This window comes from Hylobates moloch, unplaced genomic scaffold (genome assembly GCF_009828535.3).
Source record: "Hylobates moloch isolate HMO894 unplaced genomic scaffold, HMol_V3 SCAFFOLD_16, whole genome shotgun sequence".
NCBI classification, from domain to species: Eukaryota; Metazoa; Chordata; class Mammalia; order Primates; family Hylobatidae; genus Hylobates; species Hylobates moloch.
In genome coordinates, this window is record NW_026652291.1 from 29,811,557 (window position 1) to 29,836,844 (window position 25,288).

The 25,288-nt window shown below is 46.4% G+C and overlaps 1 protein-coding gene across 4 annotated transcripts in view; it reads right to left on the bottom strand.

Moving 5' to 3' along the window:
• The window catches only part of FLVCR2 (FLVCR choline and putative heme transporter 2), a 67,743-nt gene extending 49,037 nt beyond the window's left edge, over positions 1–18,706 (bottom strand). For all 4 annotated transcript variants that reach the window (XR_009210402.1, XR_009210403.1, XM_058429862.1 and 1 more), the window contains exon 1: positions 17,680–18,706. Coding sequence is in view for 2 of the 4 variants with exons in the window: in XM_058429862.1 (XP_058285845.1) it covers positions 17,680–18,366 (687 nt within the window). In the remaining 2 variants the exon portion in view is untranslated. The remainder of the gene's footprint in view (positions 1–17,679) is intronic.
• Positions 18,707–25,288: the final 6,582 nt, after the last annotated feature.

Sequence of the window (25,288 nt, forward strand, 5' to 3'; positions counted from 1 at the left end):
ATTTCCTATGGCTTTGAATGTGTCTTTTTCTTGGTTGGGTTGGCTTGGTTGCTGTAGATCTTTGACTTCCAAAGCTTGTCAAAAGAAGTTATTTTAGCCACTTCCTAGTTGGTTATTTAACATTTCTGTAGGAAAATGAGGGCCTGGAGCTTTCTAGTCCACCATCTTGCTGACATTCCTCTCCACTGCCTAAATCTTAGACCCAAAGGGTATATCCCAAGGAGATAGTATGGAGCCAGAGTGGTCAGAGCAGAGCCAAGGCTGAGAGGTAACAAGAGACAAGTTAAATAGGAAAAGGTGGGGAGCAGAAGTCTGTAAATTGGAAACTGAAGACTTAGACTTAATTCTGTGAAATTAACAAGCAACTGTAACAATGCCTGGCAAGGCAACAAAGCCAAGGCATGCCCTGAGTGATAGCTCATGCCTGTAATCCCAGCCCTGTGGGAGGTGGAGGCAGGAGGATTGCTTGAGGCCAGGAGTTCAAGACCAGCCTGAGCAAAATAGTGAGACCAGATTCTACAAAAAATAAAATAACTAGCCAGGCATGGTGGCACACACCTGTAGTCCCAGCTACTCTGTAGGCTGAGGCAAGGATCACTTAAGCCCAGGAGGTCGAGGCTGCAGTGAGCTGAGATTGTGCCACTGCATTCTAGCCTGAGCAACAGAGCAAGACTCTGTCTCTAAAAACGGAAAAAAGAAAAATCACTTCCAAGATTAGGTTATAGAGAAAAAAATATAAAAAGCCAAGGCAGAAGCCAGGCCAAGCCAATCTGAACTTCTTCCAGTGCACTGGATTGAATGTCAAAGAACCCAAAGGATGTGGAGCATATGAGTGGTTTCAGTTCATATCCCATTAGGGCTCCTCAACTCCCCAACCCTAAGGTTTTCAGGACATTTTCAGTACCTTAGGTGAATCCAAATTATAAGCCCCAGACCAGCCTCTGCCCTCAATCTGAAGGGTAAGTGGCCCAAGCTCCCACTGCTTCCCACTGAACCCAACATACAGCAAACATATCATAAATCAACCCTGACCAGCCGGGTGCAGTGGCTCACACCTGTAATCCCAGCACTGTGGGAGGCTGAAGTGGGAGAATCACTTGAGGCCAGGAGTTCAAGACCAGCTTAGGCAACAAAGCTAGACCTCATCTCTACAGAAAAAGAAAAAGAAAAAAAAAATCAGCCCTGACAAGAATATGGCTCCAAGCAGGCAGTCTCTTCCCATGCACGCTGCTCTTTCCTCCTGGTGGTTTCAAAAAGTGTCTGATCACTAGCCTCATTTGGGAGGCCAGTTGAAAATATATAATGCTGGCTGGGCTTGGTGGCTCACACCTGCAATCCCAGCACATTGGGAGGCTGAGACGGGTGGATCACCTGAGGTCGTGAGTTCAAGGGAGCCGAGATCGCCCCACTGCACTCCAGCCTGGGTGGCAAAGTGAGACTCTATCTCAAAAAAAAAAAAAAAATAATAGAATACAAAATGCTGGGCCCCTTTCCTAGACAGTTTGGTTAAGACAGTCTGTGTGGGGCCGCAGACCTCTGTATTTTCATCTAGCCCCATGGATGAGGCAAATCACCAACTACTTTTGGAAGTTCTGGGCTAATCCCCCCAGTTGAGTTACTAGCCTCTGACACTGTTTCCACTTGCCCACATGTTTGGTGGGAGCTTTTCGAGGAAGGAGAAAGCAGAACTGAAATTCAGTTCCATGCAACCTTTCCCAGAAGTCTCAAACTGGCTGCTGCTTCTTCTTCTTCTTTTTTTTTTTTTTTTTTTTGCAATGGGTCTTGCTCTACAGTTCAGATTGGAGTGCAGTGGCATAATCATGGCCCACTGCAGCCTCAACCTCCTGGGCTCAAGCAATCCTCCCACCTCAGCCTCCTGAGTAGCTAGGACTACAGGTGAGCTCTACCATGCCCAGCCAATTTTGTACTTTTTGTGAAGACGTGGTCTCGCTATGTTGCCCAGGTTGGTCTCAAACTCCTGGGCTCAAGCAGTCCTCCTGCCTCAGCCTCCCAAAGTGCTGGGATTACAGACATATACCACCATGCCTGACCTTCAAACTGGCAATTTAATCTGATGCAGTTTTAAGACATAAAATACATTTTTAAAAAATGAAATGAGTTAGTTACCAGCATTTAAAAAACAGATTTCATAAGCCAGATACAGAAGGACAAGTATGATTCCACTTTTACGAGGATCCTAGAATAGGCAAATTCATAGGGACAGAAAGTAGAATAAAGGTTACCGGGGGATGTGGAGGGGGCGGGGAAGAGGAGTTATTTCTTAACGAGTACAGCATTTTTATTGACGATGATGAAAAAGTTTTAGGTATAAATAGTGGTAATGGTTACACAACATTGCAAATGCATTTAATGTCACTGAACTGTACACTTATGAATGGTTAAAACGGTAAATATTATTTATATTTTATCATGATTACAAAATACAGATTTCACATAAAAATCTGGATTTCTGATTTCTCTTCAAAGGAAAAAAAATGAAGATCTGCCACCACCGAGTCATGCTTTGTATATATCAATGATTGGTGGGAGCTGAAGCAACTGCTGCCTTTAGATAGGACACAAACTCTCATGCTCATTGGGACCTCACCACACTCCAATGTCACTTTTACTAGGCCTGCTTCAGCATTTATATGGCCTGGCTGGTCCCCATAGCCATTTCAGAGGGTGGTCTCAGACCTACCCCATCTACCTGCAGTCACTACTAGCCTTGTTCTCTGCTCCCAGCCCTTGTCTACTCTCCTCCAGTGAACAATAGGAGGCTAGAAAGTAGACAGTCATGCTTTTCCTCCCTGGCTGTCTGAGGATAGACCGCCATCATCAACCATACGATAACTATCCACGCTAGAAAGTTCATGATCAACCGACGACTTCATCAAAGGAAACAGATAGTCATTGATATCCTTCACCCCGGGAAGACAACCGTGCCAAAGACCAGAAATTTGGGAAAAACTAGCCAAAATGTACAAGACCACACTGGATGTCATCTTTGTATTTGGATTCAAAACTCATTTTGGTGGTGGCAAGACAACTGGCTTTGGCATGATTTATGATTCCCTGGATTATGCAAAGAAAAATGAACCCAAACATAGACTTGCAAGACATGGCCTGTATGAGAAGAAAAAGACCTCAAGAAAGCAACGAAAGGAACGCAAGAACAGAATGAGGAAAGTCAGGGGGACTGCAAAGGCCAATGTTGGTGCTGGCAAAAAGCTGAAGGAGTAAAGGTGCTGCAGTGGTGTTATCTGTGGCCATTGTGGATTTTTCACGGGAAGATTAATAAACTAAAAACTTTCATGTGAAAAAACAAAAACAAACAAACAAAAAGTAGACAGTCATGTGAGCAAGCACTCTGTTTGCTGTCAATAGTGGTAACAATCAATAGACGTGAACAAAAGAGTTTGCCTTCACCTCCGCAAACTTCCCTCAGACCTTGAAAGAACTCTGACATTACAAGATCCAAAATGACAACCCTGGACTGCAACATACCCAAATGGCCATGACTTTGGAACAAGACTAGGCTGACCACACACTTTATGACTGTGACTCCCAAGTCAACCTCAGAAACTCTCAGCCTCTCTGGGTGATACCATATGATCAGCCTGTCCAGCAAACACAACCTCTTCAAGGCTGGAGTCACTTTCTAGAGCCTTTCTTTATCTGCTAGGATTTGACTTCCACTGCTGAAATACTATCATTGTTCTAGACCTGGACTATCCAGCTGGTTATGTTTATCCAAATAGTTAACCTAGAGGCCATTGCTTACTGGGAAACGTGGCCATCTATAAGTATAAAATATACATCAGTTTCCAAAGACTTAGTAATGAATGTAGAATAGCACATTACTAACTTTATTATATTGACAACTTGTTGAAATAATATTTTGGATACATTGGGCTAAATAAAACATAATCCTACATATAACTACAGTTTGAATGTGTCCCCCAGAATCCATGTGTTAACAACTTAATCCCCAGTGTAACAGTGTTGAGAGCTAGGGTCTTTAAGACGTGATAATGTGGCTGGGTATGGTGGCTCATGCTTGTAAACCCAGCAATTTGGGAGGCTGAGGTGGGGGGAATGCTTGAGCCCAGAAGTTCAAGACCAGCCTGGACAATATAGCAAAACCCCATCTCTATAAAAAATAAAAAATTAGCCAGGTGTGTGCCTATAGTCCCAGCTACTCTGGAGCCTGAGGCAGGGGATCACTCGAGCCCAGGAGGTTGGGGCTGAGGTGAGCTGTGAACATGCTACTGTATGCCAAGCTAGTGACAGAGTGAGACCTTGTCTCTTAAAAAAAAAAAAAAAGGTGATAATGTGATTATTGCAGGAGTGGACTTATTATCATGAGGGTGGGTTTGTTATAAAAGTCAGTTTGTCCTCTCTTATTCTCTCTGTCATCCATGTGACAGCTCCTGCCATGTTATGATGCAGCAAGAAGGCCCTCACCAGATCTGGCCCCTCAATCATGGGTTTCCCAGCCTCCAGAACTATAAGCCAAATTAATTTCTGTTCAATGTGAATTACCCAGTCTGTGGTATTCTGTGATAGTAGCATAAAACTGACTAAGACAGAAAATTGATACCATGAAGTAGTCTGATGCCATAACAAATACCTGAAAGTGTGGAAGTGGTTTTTGAACTGGAAATGGGTAGAAGGTGGAAGAATTTGGAGGATCAGGAGAGAAAAGTCTGCCATGAATGGAGTATTAAGGGCAATTCTGGAGAGGGCTCAGATGAAGAAAGAACTTTAAGAAGAGCCTAAAGATTCTCAGGGATTACTTAGGTGGTCCTAATCAGAATGTTGGTAGAAATATAGACAGTTATAGACAGTAAAGACCATTCTGATGAGGCGTCAGATGGAAATGAGGAACAAGGTATTGGAAACTGGAGTAAAAGCCATTCTTGTTATCTATTTGCAAAGAACTTGGCAGAATTCTGTCAGTGTCTTAGGAATTTGTGGAAGACAGAACTTAAGAGTGATGAACTAGGATATCTGGTCAAAGAAATTTCTAAGCAAAATATTGAAGGAACTGTATTGCTACTTTAAAGCAATACTTTAAAGCACATATAGTAAAACATGAGAGGAGAGAAATGACTAAAAGATGGAATTTGTAATGAAAAAGAAAGCAGAGCAGAAAGATTTGAGAAATCTGAAGGCTGGCCACGTAGACTGAAAAGGTGTCCGTAGGAGAAAAACCAAGGGTGTGGCCAAGCAATCATTTGCTAAAGAAATTAGTACAGACAGAAGGCAACCAGGCCTATTCATCAAGACAATGGGAGAAAAACCCTGAAGACATTTCAGAGATTGTCTAAGCAGGCTAGGGCCTTGAGGACAAGTGCTATGGTTTGGATATGATCTGACTTTGTCCCCACTTAAACTTATGTTGAAATTTGATCCCCAGTGGGGTGGCGTTGGGAGGTGTGGCTTACTGGGAGGCATGTGGATCATGGGGGAGGATCCCCCATGAGCTGATTTCATGGAGGCAGTTTCTCACTCTTGCAAGACTAGATTAGTTCCTGCAGAAATGGATGAGTTGCCATGATAGTGGATTGTTTTAAAGCCAAGAGATCCCTTGGGTTTGCCTCTTTGCAGATGTCCACTTGCCCTTTGACCGTCTCTGTCATGTTATAATGTAGCATGAAAGCTACAACCCCCTGAAGGCTTCAGGCATGCCCTTGAATGTCCCAGCCTACAGAACAATGAGGTAAATAAACCTTTTCTTTATAAATGACCCAGTTTCAGGTATTCTGTTATAACAACACAAAATGATCTAAGACAGACTTGTACCAAGGAGTGGGGTCGTGCCATAAAGATACCTAAAAATGCAGAAGCAGCTTTGGAACTGGGTAATGGGCAGAGGTTGGAGGAGTTTGAAGAAATAGGCTAGAAAACACCTGAATTGCTGTGAACAAGGCATTAAGGGTAATTTTGATGAGGGCTCAGAAAAAGACAAAAAGATGAGGGAACGTTTGGAACTTCTCAGAGATTGGTTAGATGGTTATGACCAAAATGCTGATAGACATATGGACAGTAAAGGCCATTCTGATGAAGGAAAGTGGTGTTTATTTGCAAACTAGAACAAAGGTCACCCATGTTACACCATAGCAAAGAACTTGGCTGCATTGTCTCCATGCCTTAGGGCTTTTTGGAATATCAAACTTAAAAGTGATAACCTAGTGCATCTGGCAGGAGAAATTTCTTTTTTTTTTTTTTCTTTTTAAAGATGGGTTTCACCATGATGGCCAGGTTAGTCTCTAACTCCTGACCTCAGGTGACTCGCCCACCTTGGCCTCCCAAAGTGCTGGGATTACAGGCAGGAACCACTACGCCTGGCCTAGGCAGAAGAAATTTCTAAGCAGCAAAATGCTCAAGACACAGTGTGGTTACTTTGACAGCTTACACACAGAAAAGGAGTGACCTAAAGGTGAAATGTGTACGAAGCAGAGCATTAAAATTTAGAAAATTTGCAGTCTGGCCATGTGGTAGAGAATGAAAGAACATTTTCAGGAGAGGAATCTAAGGGTGCAGCAAAGAGACCTTTTGCTAAAGAGATTAGTTCTGACAGAAGGGAGCCAGGTACTAACAGAACAATGGAAAAAAGGCCCTGAAAGTATTTCAAAAGTCTAAGGCCATTCCTCCTGTCACAGACCCAGAGGCCTAGGAGGACAGAATGGTGGGATACCACTGCCCTGAGCCACCTCAGGATGCTTCTCCTAGCTGCTCTGGCCAGAGCAGCCATGGCCCAATAGCCCCAGGTACAGCTTGGGCCACTGCTCTGGAGAGTGCAAGCTGTGGGTCTTGGTGGCATCCATGTCCACATGGTACTATTGTGCATGCATGTGGAATTCAAAGTGGTGGGCATGGCAGCTTCCACCTAGATTTCAGATGAGGTATCAGAAAGCCTGGGAGCAGGCTGGGCACAGTGGCTCATGCCTGAAATCCCAACTCTTTAGGAGGCTGAGGTGGGTGGATCACTTGAGTTCAGGAGTTCAAGAGCAGCCTGGGCAAAATGGCAAGACCTCATCTCTACAAAACAAAAACAAAAACAAAAACAAATACAAAAAAACAAAATTAACCAGGTGCAGTGGTGCATGCCTGTAGTCCCAGCTACTTGGGAGGCTGAGGCTGGAAGATTGAGCCTCAGAGGTCAAGGCTGCAGTGAGCTGTGATCACACCACTGCACTCCAGCCTGGGTGACAGAGTGAGACCCTTTGTCAAAAAAAAAAAAAAAAAAAGGAATAAAGAAAAAAAGAGAGCCTGGGAGCCTAGGCAGAAACCTGCAATGGGGGAGAGCAACCACAGACAGCCTCTGCTAAGGCAATGCCAAGTAGAAATGTGAAGCCAGAGCAGAGGACTCTTCTGCAAAGAGTCTTCACTAGGACAATGCCTAATGGAGCCACAAGAGCGGGGCCACCGCAAGGACCCCAAAATGCTAGAGTCACTGGCAGCATGTGACCTCAGCCTGGCTAAGCTTCAGGCATTTGATTACGACCTGTAAGCACAGCCATGTGGGCTATGTCCAGGAAAGCCATGGGGAAAGGGCTGCCTGAGGCATTGGGAACCCACTCCTGGCACCAGTGTGCCCAGGATGCAAAACATCGATCCAAAGGAGATTATTCTGGAGGTTTAAGATTTAAAGTCTCCTGGCCAGGGCTTGGTGTGGCTCATGCCTGTAATCCAGGCACTCTGAGAGGCCAAGGTGGTAGGATCACTTGAGTGCAGGAGTTCGAGACCACTGTGGGAAACATGGCGAAACTCTGTCTCTACAAAAAAATACAAAAATTAGCTGGGTGTGGTGGCATGGCCTGTGGTCCCAGCTACTTGGGAGGCTGAGGTGGGAGGATCACTTGTGCCCAGGTGGGAGAAATTGCAGTGAGCCAAGAACTCACCACAGCAGTCCAGCCTGGGTGAAAGAGCAAGACCCTATGTTTGAATGGTAATTTTACCCAATGCCTGTGCAACCATTATATATTGGAAGTAAACAACTTGTTTTAGAGTTTATAAGCTCATACCTGGAAAGAATGTGCCTTGAGTTTCAGATGCAATTTTGGACTTTGGACTTTTGAGTTGATGCTGAAACAAGTGTATTAGTCCATTCTCACACTGCAATGAAGAAATATTGGAGACTGGGTAATTGATAAAGAAAAGAGGTTTAATTTGCTCCCAGTTCTGCAGGCTGTATAGGAAGCATGATGCTGGCATCTGCTCAGGTTCTGGGAGGCCTCAGGAAACTTACAATCATGGCAGAAGGCAAAGGGGAAGCACACACATCACCTGGACAGAGTAGAAGCAAGAGAGAGAGAGAGGGAGAAGGTCCTGTACTCTTTAAACAACCATATCTCATAAGAACTCACTATCATGAGAATAGCACCAAGGAGACAGTGCTAAACTATTCATGAGAACTTTACTCCCATGAGCCAATCACCTCCCACTGGGCCCCACCTCCAATACTGGGGACTGCAATTCAACATGAGATTTGGTGGGGACACAGACCTAAACCATATCAACAATTTAAGACTCTTGGGACTATTGAGATGGAATGACTGTATTTTGTATGTGAAAGGACATGAGTTCTTGGGGACTAACAGCAGAATACTATGGTTTGGATATGATTTGAGTCTATACCCATGAAAACTCATGTTGAAATTTGATTCTCAATAGAGCAGTGTTGGGAGGTAGTGCCTGGTAGGAAGTGTTTGGGTCATGTGGGCAGATCCCCCATGAATGGCTTGGTGCTGATCTCACAGTAGTGAGTTGTCACTCTCATGAAACTGGATTGTTCTCAATAGAATGGATTAGTTCCTAAGAGAATGGGTTGTTATAAAGCTAGGATGTCCCTAGGTTATGCCTCTTCACATGCATCCACTTCCCCTTTGACCTTCTCTGCAATGTTAGGACACAGCACAGAAACCCTTGCCAGAAGCCAGGGCCATGCCCTTGAACTTTTCATTTTGCAGAACCATCAGCTGAATAAACCTCTTTTCTTAGTTACCCAGTCTCAGGCATTATTATGGCAACACAAAATCGACTAAGACAGCAAGGTTTCCAGATAGTCACCATGGGACCTCAGCATTCACTGTCCAGAGCTGCCTCAGAACTCTGCTCCTTGCATTCTGGCACAGCATTCCTTGGCTACCCCAGCCATGGCTCAAGTGGTCCCAGGTGTGGCTTGATCTGCTTCTCTAGAACGTACAAACTATAAACTTTGGCGGCATACACATGGTGCTAATCTGCAGGCGCATATAATGCAAGAACTATGGGGCCATGGTGGCTTCCATCTAGATTTCAGAGAACGTCATGAACAGCTTGGGGGTTCAGGCAGAGACTTGTTTCAGGGGCAGAGCCACCGCAGAGAGCCCCCACAAGGGTAATGCCTAGTGGAGCCATGGAAGTGTGGTTATCACCAAGACCCCAGAAACTGTAGAGTTACCAGTGTGCAACACTGGCCTGAGAGAGTTGCAGGCATGAGACTCCAACTGTGAGAGCTGCTGGGTGGACTGAGCCCAGCAAAGCAGTAAGGGCAGGGCTGCCTGAGGCCTTGGGGGACCAGTCCCTTCCCCAGTGTGCCCTTCTTTGATATAAAGTCAAAGAAGATTATTCTCCAGCTTTAAGGCTTAATATTGTTTTCCCTGTTGAGTTTTGGACTTAATTGGGACCAGTTACCCTTTTCTTCTTGCCTATTTCTCCTTTTTGGTATGTGTGAATGTCTGTCCTATCCCTGTCCCACCATTGTATTTTGGAAGCATATAACTTGTTAGTTTTGGGGGGTGTTTTTGAAACAGGGTCTCTCTTTCTGTCACCAAGGCTGGAGTGCAGTGGCATGTTCATGGTTCACTGCAGTCTTGACCTCCTGGGCTCAAGCAATCCTTGTACCTCAGTCTCCTGAGTAGCTGGGACTGCTGGCATGTGCAACCATGCACAGCTTCTTTTTTTAAAAAAAAGAAAAATGTTTCCAGCCTGGTTCTTGTTAATTTCACAGGTTCAGAGGTGGAGAGGAATTTGTCTCATTATGAACTGTGCCTTGAGTCTCCCTCATATGTGATTTAGGTGAGACTCTAGAATTTGGGCAGTTGAGTTGATGCTGGAACAAGTTAAGACTTTCAGGGCTACTGGGACAGAATGAATGTGTTTTGTCCATGAGAAGGACATAAAATTCTGTGGGCCAGGGAGACAATACTACGGTTTGAATGTGTCCCTTAAAGTTCATGTGTTGGGGGGTCAGGTGCAGTGGCTCACGCCTGTAATCCAAACATTTTGGGAGGCCGAGGCGGGGGGATCACTTGAGGTCAGGAGTTCAAGACCATCCTGGCCAACATGGTGAAACCCTATCTCTCCTAAAAATACAAAAATTATCTGGGCATGGTGACAGGTGCCTGTAATCCCAGCTACCCTGGAGGCTGAGGCAGAATTGCTCGAATCGGGAAGCGGTGGTTGCAGTGAGCCAAGATCCTGTCTGTGAACTCCAGCCTGGGTGGATAGAATGAGACTCTATCTCAAAACAAAAACAATAACAACAACAAAAGTTCATGTGTTGGAAATCAAATTCCCAATGTAACACTACTGAGACATGAGACCTTTAAGAGGTGATTAGGTCATGAGGGCTCTACCTTCATGAATGGATCAATGTCATTAGAATGAGGGTGGGTTTGTCATAAAAGTCAGTTTGGCCCTCTCTTGTACTCTTTCTTGAACATGAGATGCCATCCACCACGTTGTGACGCAGCAAGAAGGCCATCACCAGATGCTGGTCGCTTGGCCTTGGACTGCCCAGCCTCTCAAACTGTAAGCTAAATAAATTTCTGTTCATTACAAATTACCCAGTCTGTGGTATTCTGTGACAGCAGCATAAAACAAACTAAGGCATTTACTAAAACTAATTTCACCTTTTCTTTTTACTTAAAAAAAATTTACTTCTTTAATGTGGCTACTAGAAAATTTAGTTACATGTGACTTGCATTTGTGGTCTGCATTATATTTCTATTGGACAGTGCTATTTTAGACAGACAGCTGTGGTTTCTATAGAACTGGCTCTGTAAAGTGACTGCATGCACTTCTAAAAGTAAACTGATTCTTTCCTATTCTATTTCTAGATTGCACTGTGCTGTGAGCTACCCAAAGGTCCTGGTGAAGTCCCCTCACAATCTCCATCCTATAGGACTCTCACTTGGGTTAGGACCCACCTCGAATATCTTTTTTAGATCCTGCATCTATCTTGTCCAGTACCACCAAGGAAACAAGGTTTTCTTTTGACCCTTGCACAATAACGATGTGTGCATATCACTTAAAACCCCACACAGCTCATTTCCCCTTGAAACAATGCTACAAGTGTTGCTAACAATTCCAGGCTGTTACTACCTGGGGGCAACTGGTCAGAGCATAGCAAGAAAAGGGAAGGGCCTCAGTTGTATTCTCCAGGCTCATCTTCCCTCTCTCACCCCAGCTCTGGATTCACTGGTTTCTTCCTGCTAGAGACTCCACCCTCACCTTCTTGACAATACAATGACTGTGCTAGGTTAGAAGAGGCAGAATCAGCCCTCTAGCAGCAACTTCAAAAAAGAAGCCAAGTGCCGGGCGTGGTGGCTCAGGCTTGTAATCCCAGCACTTTGGGAGGCCGAGGTGGGTGGATCACAAGGTCAGGAGATCGAGACCACAGTGAAACCCCATCTCTACTAAAAATACAAAAAATTAGCTGGGCGTGGTGGCGGGCGCCTGTAGTCCCAGCTACTTGGAGAGGCTGAGGCAGGAGAATGGCTTTCGTGCCTGATCCAGCCTGGGGACAAAAGGGATCTGTCTCAAAAAGAAGCCAAGTGCTAGGCCCTCAAACTCTAGACAAAACTGCTGGAAACTATCACCAATAACCCTGGAGACAGGGGGAAAAATTAAATCCTCAGAATCGGCCTTTTCTTTTTTTTACATATATGCTTGATCCACAAGTAATACTGGCCTACTGAGAGTGGCTTCGAAGGTAGAACTGGGTTTAAATTTCTCTTTTACTACTCAGTAGTTATAGGACTCTGGATAAAGTTGCAAGATTTATCTGGATCTCAGTTCCCTCTCCTGCAACAATGGGGACAATTTCACCTACCTCACAGAGTTGTTGAAAGGATTAAGTTAAATAATGGATGAAAAAGTACCTTCCATAATAGTCGGTATTTAATAAACATTAGCTTCCTCTACCTTCTTCATCCTTTCCCATAGCAATTAGGTAAAGAAAATGCTAAAAATCCCATGGAGAACTGAAAATAAATCCTCTAGCTGAAAATAAATCCTCTATGCTATGATCTGTTTAGCTGTTGTGTGTTTGTTTGTTTTTTAATATAATCTGAATCTTGGCTCCTGGCACAATTTTTTAAAACCTGCTATAGTATCTCTTCGAAGGCAAGGATTATCTTTGCAGCCTAGCACACTGTCTTGCAAAAGCTAGATAAATGCCTGTCAAAAGGAAGAATATTGGATTTTGATGCAAGCAGAAGGTAAGGCTCCTGTGGAGTATGTAAGAAGCATTTGAAGAGATAGGTCAGAATTACCGGAGTACAAGGGTTGTGTTGATCTGTGTGGTCAGGGTCAAAGTGAGTGACTACCTTCCTGGTAGTAAAGATGAACAGAAGGGAAATTTGCCTTTAGAGAAGTTTTGTAAAGTTTCTGTTTGAAATGAAAAATTTCTAAATGAAAGGTTACATTTTCTAAATGAAATTAATAGATAGGAGAAAATAGTCCAATGAGAAGAACTGGGATTTGTCAGGCCTCTGAGCCCAAGCTAAGCCATCATATCCCTGGTGACCTGCACGTATACATCCAGATCGCCTGAAGCAACTGAAGATCCACAAAAGTGAAAATAGCCTTAACTGATGACATTCCACTATTGCAATTTGTTTCTGCCCCACCCTAACTGATCAATGTACTTTGTAATCTCCCCCACCCTTAAGAAGGTTCTTGGTAATTCTCCCCACCCTTGAGAATGTACTTTGTGAGATCCACCCACTGTCTGCAAAACATTGCTCCTAACGCCACCGCCTATCCCAAAACCTATAAGAACTAATGATAATCCACCACCCTTTGCTGACTCCTTTTTCGGGCTCATCCCGCCTGTACCCAAGTGAAATAAACATCCTTGTTGCTCACACAAGGCCTGTTTGGTGGTCTCTTCACACGGACGCGTGAGACATTTGGTGCCGAAGACCCAGGTCAGAGGGACTCCTTCAGGAGACCAGTCCTCTGTCCTCACCCTCACTTCGTGAAGAGATCCACCTATGACCTCGGGTCCTCAGACCAACCAGCCTAAGGAACATCTCACCAATTTCAATAGGGTAAGCTGTCTTTTCACTCTTTTCTCCAGCCTCTCTCGCTACCCTTCAATCTTCCTCTCTCGCTACCCTTCAATCTCCCTGTCCTTCCAATTCCAGTTCTTTTAACTCTCTAGTAGAGATAAAGGAGACACATTTTATCCATGGACCCAAAACTCCAGCACCGGACACGGACTCGGGAAGGCAGCCTTCCCTTGGTGTTTAATCATTGTGGGGACGCCTGCCTGATTATTCACCCACACTCCATTGGTGTCTGACCACCGCGGGGACGCCTGCCTTGGTCATTCACCCACATTCCCTTGGTGGCAAGTCAATTGTGGGGACGCCTGCTTTGGCTGCTCACCCACATTGCAGCCCAGGGCTGCTCCCCACCCCCTTCCCTGTGTCTCTACCCTTCTCCTTAAACTTGCCTCCTTCACTATGGGCAACCTTCCACCCTCCATTCCTCCTTCTTCTCCCTTAGCCTGTGTTCTCAAGAACTTAAAACCTCTTCAACTCACACCTGACCTAAAACTTAAACACTTTATTTTCTTCTGCAATACCGCTTGGCCCCAATACAAACTCGACAGTAGTTCCAAGTGACCAGAGAATGGCACTTTCGATTTGTCCATCTACAAGATCTAGATAATTTTTGTCGAAAAATGGGCAAATGGTCTGAGGTGCCTGATGTCCAGGCATTCTTTTACACATTAGTCCCTCCCTAGTCTCTGCTCCCATGTGACTCATCCCAAATCTTTCTTCTTCCTGTCCTATCTGTTCCTTCAGTCTCCACCCCAAGCTCTGAGTCCTTTGAATCCTCCTTTTCTACAGACTCATCTGACCTCACCCCTTCTCCCCAGGCTGCTCCCCCGGCTACAATCTTTCTATCACCTCCCCTCCTCACACCTGGTCTGGCTTACAGTCTCGTTCAGCGACTAGCCCTCCCCCACCTGCCCAACAATTTCCTCTTAAAAAGGTGGCTGGAGCCAAAGGCATAGTCAGGGTACATGTGCCTATGAGACCTTTCCCAAATCAGCCAGCATTTAGGCTCTTTCTCGTCAGACCCCACTAAATATATACAGGAATTCCGATATCTAACTCTGTCCTACAATTTAACCTGGAGTGACTTAAATGTCATCCTAACTTCTGCCCTCTCCCCAGATGAACAGGAGTTTTTTCTCTAGCCCAATCTCACGCTGATAACCGCTGGCTTCATGAGCCAGACCTCCAGGAAGGCATTAGAGCAGTTCCCCAAGAAGATCCCCAATGGAACTATCAGGCAGATTCCTCAGGTATAGCTAGGTGAGATTACATGGTTTCCTGCCTAGTTGAAGGGCTTAAAAAGCCAGCTTACAAAGCTGTTAATTATGAGAAACTACCCAAGGTAAAGACGAAAACCCAGCCCAGTTCATGGCCTGCTTAGCAGCAACCCTTAGACACTTTACTGCCCTAGACCCAGAAGGGCCAGAAGGCCGCTTTATTCTTAATATGCACTTTATCACCCAGTCAGCTCCTGATATTAGAAAAAAGCTTCAAAAATTGGAATCCGGCCCTCAAACCCCACAACAGGAATTAATCAACCTCGCCTTCAAGGTGTACAATAATAGAGAGGAGGTAGCCAGACAGCAACGCATTTCTGAGCTACAGCTACTTGCCTCTGCTGTAAGACAGCCCACAACCACGTCTCCAGCATACAGAAACTTCAGAACATCCAAGCCACAGCTCCCAGGGGCACCTTCAAAACATCCTTGTGGACCTTGCTTCAAATGCCAAAAGCCTGGCCAATGCCAAAAGCCTGGCCACTGGGCCTCAGAATGCCCACAGCCTGGGATTCCTCCTAAGCCGTGCGGTCTGTGCGGGCCCCCAGTGGAGGTCGGACTGTCCGACTCACATCGCCACCGCTCCTAAAGCCCCTGGAGCCCAAACCCAACCTTCCTTGGCCGACTTCTTCTCAGATCTCCTCGGCTTAGCAGCTGAAGACTGACGCTGCCCAATCGCTTCGGAAGCCCCCTGGACCGTCAGGGACACTGAGCTTCGGATAACTCTTAACAGCGGAGGGTAAGTCCGTCCCATTCTTAATCAATATGGAGGCTACCCACTCCACATTACCTTCTTTTCAAGCGCCTGTTTCCCTTGCCTCCATAACTGTTGTGGGTACTGACGGCCAGGCTTCTAAACCTCTTAAAACTCCCCAACTCTGGTGCCAACTTGGACAACATTCTTTTATGCACTCCTTTTTAGTTATCCCCACCTGTCCAGTTCCCTTATTAGGTCGAGGCATTTTAGCTAAATTATCTCCTTCCCTGACTATTCCTAGGCTACAGCCACACCTCATTCCTGCCCTTTTCCCCAGTTCAAAGCCTCCTTCGCATCCTCCTCTCATATCCCCCCACCTTAACCCACAAGTGTGGGATACCTCTACTTTCCCCCTGGCAACCGATCACACGCCCATTACTATCCCATTAAAACCTAATCACTTTTACCCCACTCAACACCAATATCCCATCCCACACCATGCTTTAAAAGGATTAAAGCCTGTTATCACTCGCTTGTTACAGCATGGCCTTTTAAAGCTTATAAATTCTCCTTACAATTCCCCCATTTTACCTGTCCAAAAACCGGACAAACCTTACAGGTTGGTTCAGGATCTGCGCCTTATCAACCAAATTGTCTTGTCTATCCAGTCTGTGGTGCCAAAGCCATATACTCTCCTATCCTCAATGCCACCCTCCACAACCCCTCCATAACCCATTATTCCGTTCTGGATCTCAAACATCCTTTCTTTACTATTCCTTTGCACCCTTCATCCCAGCCTCTCTTTGCTCTCACTTGGACTGACCCTGACGCCCATCAGCCTCAGCAACTTACCTCGGCTGTACTGCTGCAAGGCTTCAGGGACAGCCCCCATTACTTCAGTCAAGCCCAAATTTCTTCCTCATCTGTTACCTATCTCGGCATAATTCTTCATGAAAACAACGTGCTCTTCCTGCTGATTGTATCCAGCTAATCTCCCAAACCCCGACACCTTCTACAAAACAACTTCTTTCCTTCCTAGGCATGGTTAGGTACTTCCGCCTTTGGATACCTAGTTTTACCATCCTGACTAAACCATTATATAAATTCACAAAAGGAAGCCTAGCTGACCCCATAGATCCTAAATCCTTTTGCCACTCCTCTTTCCCTTCCCTAAAAACAGCCCTAGAAGCTGCGCCCACACTGGATCTCCCTAACTCATCCCAACCCTTTTCATAACACGTAGCCAAAGTACAGGGCTGTGTGGTCAAAATTCTTACACAAGAGCCGGGACCGCACCCTGTAGCCTTTCTGTCCAAACAACTTGACTTTACTGTTTTAGGCTGGCCATCATGTCTCCGTGTGGCAGCCGCTGCTGCCCTAATACTTTTAGAGGCCCTCAAAATCACAAACTATGGTCAACTCACTCTCTACAGTTCTCATAACTTCCAAAATCTATTTTCTTCCTCACACCTGATGCATATACTTTCTGCCCCCCTCCACTACCTCTTCACCACTTAAACACATAGCCAGGACTGTACGTGCTTGGAAAGACATGAGACTGGGAGGCAGTGGTCTGTCTGGCTAAAGGACGTTTGCTTTAAATTGTCCCATAAATATTTGCTTCGAGTATTTGGGGACGGCATTCAGGTTCACAACCTGCCCAGCTTTCTGGATCATAACCACATTGAGATGCAAAGAATTTGAGCGTCTCCTTCCAACAAGAAGGAAAGAGAAAAAGATTAAGACATGAACTACCCTTTCTAGGCCTTGGAAACTCAGAGCGAGATTTCTACTCCATCTTGCTGGACTTGGCTCTAAATCCCAGGCAAGGAGTTTGGCACAAAGCACTGTTCCCACTGTCCTGGCTTCAGCTGTGTATAAAACAAGGTAAAAACAGTGTCAAACACCACCAGGCATGGCTTTGCAATTCTATGCAGTAGAGGAGATACTGCACTCTAGGAAAGCTGGTTGGTCCAACTGAAAACACTGCCAAGTTCTGATGACACCAGAATAGTCTGATGCCCAAGGGCTGCTGCCAGACAGAGAAGAGCATTCCTGAAGTTACAGGTCTAAGTTGGTGGACCAACACAGGTTCAAGAACAACACAGCGAAGGTATAGTATGTTCTAGAAGCATGCTTTTGGCTGGGGCAAGAGCAACTGTGGATGAAAGAGCAGGTCCCCCTGCTTTTGTTTCCCGCCTCTCTTACAGCATCACAATCACTGCCTGTCACACCCAGTCACTGTCACCCGGAGTCACAAACACTGTTGGACAATCAGCAAATTATAGCCTACCACACCCAATAGTCAGGTGCAATCTAACACACGCCCTTGGGAACATTCACAAACTCTTCTACCTACCTGATTGCCAAAGACAGCCACCGAGCAGGCTGTGGAAACCTCATTAGCCCCGAACCAGACGGAAGCGATGCGGGAGGGCATGCCCAGGATGAAAACCTGGGCCACAGAGCAGATGAGCTGGCCCACCACGGTGACCGGAAAGAGATGCGGCTTCAGGCTGCCCAGCTTCACCCAGGCCCCCAGGCAGTTGAGAGCCGAGCCGGTGACGGCAATGGTGCGCAGGCCGAACTTCTCCAGCAGCCAGGCCACCGGCAGGAGCAGAGGGATGTAGGTCAGCATGTAGCACATGGACAGCCAGTCAATGGCAAAGGCACTGACACCGTAGAAGTGCATGAAGATGTTATTGATGGAGCCGTACTGGATCCACTGAAAGGCGTTGCACATGGAGTAGCAGCTAAACACCAGGACCACGGCCCAACGGCGCCTGCTCACCTTGATCACGCTGAGGTCCTCGGGGCCCGAGCTGCTGGGGTGAGCCAAGCCACTGGGTTGGGCAAAGGCACTGGGGTGGGCCGAACTGCTGGGGTGGACAGAGACGCTGGGGTTGATGGAGACGCTGGGATGGACAGAGACGCTGGGATGGACCGAGACGCTGGGATGGACCGAGACGCTGGGGTCCGCTTGGAGTGCGGACTCCGGCGCAGGGGTGTCATCGCGCTCTTCCTGGTTGGGACCTTCATTCACCATGGCCACAGTCTCCTCTGGAATCCTGGAGAAGTGATGAGGACTCCGGCAGTCTTAAGGGACAGTGGCCTCCGCTGGTCTCTTAGAGTTGAAAGGACACTTGCCTATTCCAGAAGAAACAGAGACTCGAGGCTGCGTAAAAGCCTCAAGTGGGGCTTCCTGTGCTCACCCCCAAGCTCCTGCTCCCACTTTTGCTTGGGGCTCTCTGTTGCCACCCGCGCGATCGCTGTCTCAAGGCCGGCCGCACACGCCGCAGCCGGCTCCGGACCGCTCCTGCCTTGGGTCTCCCCACCACGCGTTCCTTGTGCAGGAAAAGTTCTCTCCTTGCGCAGCCACTTCGCCCGCAGAGTCCTCTCTGGGGCCAGCTTGGGGCCTCGCCCCGTCGGGCACACGTGACCGCCCCGCCCCCGTCCCGGCTGGCTTCCTCCGCCCCCCTGCCACTCCACCCCCGACCCGGTGTCCCTTGCCTTCTCGAGCCCAGTCCTCCGGGCAGCGCAGTTGTTTCGCCACAGCATGCGGGATGCATTCCTCCCCCACGCCCCGGGCGCCATGGAAACCGCCCGGTTAACCCCCACCCTTTGCACTGCCCCTCAAATTCATTTGTCACCCGCTATCAGCGGACCCGGAAAGAGGATCCGCCTTTCCGAGGTAATCCCCAAAACAGAGCGTCCCCGGTGCCTGTCCGCATGCCCTGCGCGCGTGCACCAAAGCCCGGCGCCACCTAAGTGTCCTGGGGAATTCAAGAGGGATTCCCCAACTTTCTCCCCCTTGGCTTAGGCTCCCAGCCCTTTGCTGAACTAAAGAGAGATTTGTAGATTTCCCGGGCTGGTTGCGCTCCTGGGTTAAAGGGGAGTTGCAGAAAACTCGCTTTACTCGCTTCTTTCCCCGCGGACGTGGTTTTGTCTTGGGGAGGTTAGATTTGAACCTGTTATGTGGGGCTATTTTTCCTGATGGATTCTGGGCGAAGACCCTAGGGTGGAGGGGAGGGAAGGGAGTTTGAAGAAGCTGTTCGCGGTTGTGTGATGGAACGCTTAGCACAGAGCTGGCTGCGAGCTTGGTCTTGGAAGCGGTCTTTAAACTCAAGCAGCCCTAGTCTGCCACCTGCCGGTCCTAGCCTATTTCAAACGGCAACCCCTCGACCTGTTGCCCTGATCCTACCCTTGGCGAGGGATCCTGGTAAGGAGCCCAAATTCTCCGTGAGTTCAAACACCAGCTTAGCTACAACGAGGTGTCACTGTAGATCAAGGAACTCCACCTCTCTGCGCTTCAGTTTCTTCACCTGTAAAATGGGAATGATGAAATAATAGTACCTACCTCACTGTGTTGTTGAGACTTGAATGAGTTAATACACGAATGCACTTAGAAAATTCCTGCCACATAGTAAGCATTCCGTGAGTGCTGGCTATCCTAGCAAAAAGCTAACATTTGTTGTACAATGCTAAACAAATTGAATGCATTAGCTCATTTATGCATCACAAGAATTCTGTGACAAAGTTACTATTGCTGGCCTGCATTTTATAGATAAGAAAACTGAGACTCAGAGAAGTGAAGTAACTTCTTCCTGAAGGTCTCAGCTGGTAAGAAGAACCATAATTCTCGTTCAAGTCTGTAATCATTCAAGCTGTAATCATTCAAGCTGTAGCCTAGCTATTCAAGCACAGTCTGTGGATAGCAGCGTGGGCACCTGTGGGAGCTTTTTAGAAGGCCAGAATCCCCTCCAGTGTTAAGGCCTTAAAAAACAAAACAACAACAACAAAACAACCAAGAAGGATGCCAGGCCCAACCTAGACCCACTGAATTGAAAGCCGCATTTTAACAAGACGCCCAGGAGATTCATTTGTTTGCACATTAAATTTTGAGAGCTACTGGGCATCACTACTTCTTTATTTATTTATTTTTCTTTGTTAAACTTCAGACCAGAAAATGGATAACTTGAAGCTCTGGGAAGTGGCTCTCCATTTTGTCTGCACATTAAAATCATATGAAGAAACTCTTAATATTCCAAGTATTCGGGCAAAACACCCCAGATAGAGATCTCCGAGGGTGGACCTGAACATCTGCATGTCTCGAGCTCCGCTGATCAGCTCAACGTGCAGCCAAGTTAGAACCACTGATTCCCAGGAGACAACTAGATTCAAACGATCACTCCCTGCTTGAAGGCACCTACTTTTTGGTAGAAACTATAGAGTCTTGGATTATAATGGAATATTTGAAGAGGGAGTTCAGACTCAGATCTAAGAATTTCTACAGTAATTTAACATCTCGTGTTGTCACTATTCCTCCTGTGTTTCCCATCATTCTCCAGGCAGCACAGAACTCTGTTCTTTTAGAAGGCCTTCTGAGACCTCTCACTGCTGCTTTTCCCTCGGTCATCATGGGCCTCTTCCAAAACTCTTCAGAATATATTCTTAACTTCATTTTACAGATAAGGAAACTGAGGCCTGGAGAGGCGGGCGTGTTACTCAGCGTCCTACAGCGAAATAGCATCAGAACAAGCAGCAATAAAATGGGTGCTCCTTCCACGTGGCCTTTCCCATGAGCTCTTCTGGGGCAGCCCTTCAGCTTGGTGAGAGATTCCAAGGGGTCTAACCTGGGATTCAAGTGAGATTTGGAATTGCTTTTGTGGCGGAACGAGCTGGATCTGTTGTGAGCTCTGGGTTGGGTCTGCTTAGACTTGAAGCTCTGTTTTGTCATTCTTAGCTTTGGGATCTTGAGCAAGTCACTTGACCTCTCTATTCTTCAGTTTCTGAATCTATCAAATAAGGATTAAAAATACCTGCCTCCAGCCTGGCGCGGTGGCTCACACTTGTAATCTCAGCACTTCGGGATGCCGAGGTGGGTGGATCACTTGAGGTCAGGAGTTCAAGACCACCCTGGCCAACATGGTGAAACCCCGTCTCTACTAAAAATACAAAAATTAGCCAGATGTGGTGGCACACGCCTGTAATCTCAGCTACTTGGGAGGCTGAGGCAGGAGAATCACTTGAACCTGGGAGGCAGAGGCTGCAGTGAGCTGAGATGGCACTACTGCATTCCAGCCTGAGAGACAGAGTGAGACTCTGTCTCAAAAACAAACAAAAAAACAAACAAAAACCTGCCTCATAGAATTGTTGTGAGAATTAAACAAGCTAATATGCATAAACTGTTTTCAATAATAATAATAATGATATTCTGGGAGCCGCCAGGGTAGGGATGACTCTTGGCTGATTTCTAATGTGGGGAGTAGGGTGTTGGGGCCATCTCTATAAATGTTGGGTAGATGCTACATAGAGAGAAATATTCTGTATTCATCCCATTGAAAAAACATGTATTGAGCAGCTTACTATGTAGCATATCTATCTTTATGATGTTCTATCTATCAGTACATATAGGTACACTTTGAAGGGTAAGGAGAAATACATTTTAGGGATTGCTTCCTGAAAGGGGGCTCTGGTTCCTGGTTCCTGGCTCTATTCCAACTGACACCTTAGGAAGCTTGAGGGGACGAACCTCTGGCATTGAACTCAAGCTTGTGTGGCCTCCTGCAGAATGGTAGTTAAGTCAGCCCACTGGAGGCTATCAGTAACTCCCGGATTCAAAGCCAAAACATCACCCTCTTATTTATAGCTTACTACTAGCCAAACAGAGCTATAGATGTAAGAGGCAAGGAGTTTGTTGAGTGCATGGGAAGGCCAAATTTCTAACAGAAAGAATCAGGTTGGGAGCCTGCATTATTCTTTCTTAAAAATACCAACACTTGGAACTTGTGAAAATGTTGCTCTTACAAGTCTTATATGCATAATTTATGTGTAATACTACATGCTCATCAATATTCTGTTTGCCTTATCTCCCCCACTTCCCTCAGATTTCTAGCTGTCTCAGGACTTGTGGATATTTTTGTATATCTTGGAGTGTTTAGTGAGATAAACTATGTAACACATGCTCTCAATACGTATCTGTAGAATTGAGTTGTGCTGCACATCACCATGAAATTTTACAAAACTGGAGACAAAGAGGAGATCCAACAGGATCTCAGAGATTTTAAAAAATCAGAAAAAGTTAAAAAAAAAACCAGATACAAAATATCTGTTGCCTCAAGCCTGGAAACTGGAAGTCAGTGGAAAAATGCCTTCTGAAGGAAAACCATTTCTTACCTAGAATGCTATATCTAAACTACCAAAAAATCAGTTTGAGAAGAGAGTGAAACAACAAATGATACTGCCTTATCTTCTCTCTCAGGAAGCTGCTGAAGGATGTGCTCCACCAAAACAAGGAAGGAAATCTAGAGAGGGTAAGAGGTTAAGGCTGAGGAAACTGGGAATCTGCCACGAGAGGCAAACAATGGGAATCACCCAGCTAAAGGAAACTCCTGGTAGACAGCTATCTACCAGGCATAAAAAGCAGAGTACTCGGCCAGGCGTGGTGGCCAGCACTTTGGGAGGCCGAGGTGGGTGGATCACCTGAGGTCACGAGTTCTAGACCGGCCTGGCCAACATGGTGAAACCCCATCTCTACTAAAAATACAAAAATTAGCTGGGCGTGGTGGCAGGCACTTGTAATCCTGGCTACTCAGGGGGCTGAGGCAGGAGAAGAGCTTGAACCCGGGAGGCGGAGGTTGCAGTGAGCTGAGATTGTGCCATCACACTCCAGCCGGAGAGACAAGAGCGAGACTTTGTCCCCCGCAAAAAAAGAAAAAGAAAAAAACAGAAAGCAGCATACTCAGGCTGAAGCTGCTTCGAAGACTCCAAGAAAGAGTTCTTCAAGAAGGTCACACTGAAAGAATCATGTTTGAAAATATTGAGAGGTTTACACAATTGGGGGAAGATTAGGGAGGGGTTGGACTAATGATAAGTACCATAAATATAACTAAGTAAATGGGGGAAAGGAAGCATTATTAACTCCAGTGGAATAAACAAAGCTATGGAGGAAAAGGAAAAAATAATCATGATATATCCCAAGTGATTTGATTTGCATAGCATGAACGCAATCCTAATAAAGTGAACACTGGAAGTTGATGGATCTAAAGCTATGATATAACTCTGTTAGCAGGACAGGGGAGTGGGAAGCAGGCACCTGTGCAGGGTTGAGATGAGGGTGGGGTAAACAGTTAAACAAGGAGAATGGGGCGGGGCACGGTGGCTCACACCTGTAATCCCAGCCCTTTGAGATGCCGAGGCTGGTGGATTGCTTGAGCTCAGGAGTTCGAGACCAGGCTGGGGAACATAGCTAGACCCTGTCTCTATCAAAAGCAGAAACAAAAACCAAAAACTAAAAACAAGGAAAGCTGGTCTTCTTCCCTGGGGTTTGGCAGAAGCACATTCCCTGGAGCACATTCCCTTCAAGGACAAACTTGGAAAATCTCTGAGCAGACCCCGGAGGGGAGGGAATCCAGACTCCCATTATGCGATACTTGTCTGCCATATAGAAAAGGCTATGGCATGTAAATGCCTAACATGGAAAAAGTCCAGAAGTGTCGATAAACCCATGGCACTTACAGCTATGGTGGTAAGTACCAAAAGAATTGAGAAGAGTTGGAAGTACTTGCCTCTGGAGCTCAGGAAAGGGGGGGAGACAACTGATATGTTTCATACTTGATTATTTTATTGTTTGAACTATGTATAACTAATTTTTTTCTTTTTTTTTTTTTGAGAAGGAGTCTCGCTCTGTCGCCCAGGCTGGAGTGCGGTGGCACGATCTCGGCTCATTGCAACCTCCGCCTCCCAGATTCAAACGATTCTCCTGCCTCAGCCTCCCGAGTAGCTGAGACTACAGGCATGTGCCACCATGCCCGGCTAATTTTTTGTATTTCGTTGTAGAGACGGGGTTTCACCGTGTTAGCCAGGGTGGTCTTGATCTCCTAACCTCATGATCTGCCTGCCTACCTCAGCCTCCCAAAGTGCTGGGATTACAGGCGTGAGCCACTGCGCCCAGCCAACTAATTTTTTTGAACTTAAAAAAAATCCTAAAATTAAAAAATGGAATCAAATTTAACAGAGCTCCAGTTGCTTCGCTGGAGCGCATAAGTGATGTCTCAAAGTGTGGTCAACTTGTCCTAGAGTTTATACTGTTGGTGCTATGATGGACACCCAGACTTCAACCCTGGAACCTCAGGGATGCCTCTTCAGCCAAGCTATGTCCTCCAAAGTCCATTAGGGCGTCTCCTCAGAGAAATTGTGTGTGTGGTCAGAGGACCTATTCCCCACACCCTAGTCTTGTTTGACCATTCCCTGGCCTTCTTTTTGCTTCTAACATCTTTCTTACTTATAGTCTGTGGGGTCTTATCCCTACAACTTACAACTCAACTTCTGTCTCATCATCCAAAGACCTGTGCCAAGGTCTACTTCTCTGGAGTTCTCTCTGTCGATGAAGCACACCACTAGCTCCCAGTGAGCCAAGCCTGAAGACTAAGGATTCCCCAGATCCCCCTTCACTCACTCTCAGTGTCACAGATGCTTCTTTCCTTACAGTCTTCCCTCCTGTCCTTTCTCACTGCCACCACCCTGCTGCAGCCTCTCCTGGCTTCTCACCTCCAACCCACGGCTGCCTCCTGGTTGTTCTCACTCCTTCCAGTTCAGCCGGATGTTGCCTCACAGGATTTTCCAGTTCTCTTCAGGTCACTCCCTGCCTTGAACCCTCCAGTGGCCACCAAAACAAGAAAGGAAACCTAGAGAGGGTAAGAGGTTAAGGCTGAGGAAACCAGGAATCTGCCACGAGAGGCAAGCACTCCTCAGCTCTGCACACAAGGTCTTTGTGTTGTTGTTCTGGCCACATCTCCCACCACTGTCCACTCCCCACCTTTTGCTCCAGACAGGTGGAGCCACCTGCAGCTCCCCATAAGCATGCTTCACAATGCAGGGCAAGCGTCCCCTCCTCCAGGAAGCCTTCCCCCATGCCCTAAGTGTGATTCAGAGGTTTCTTTCCTTCCCTGCATGTGCAGCTTTGTGGT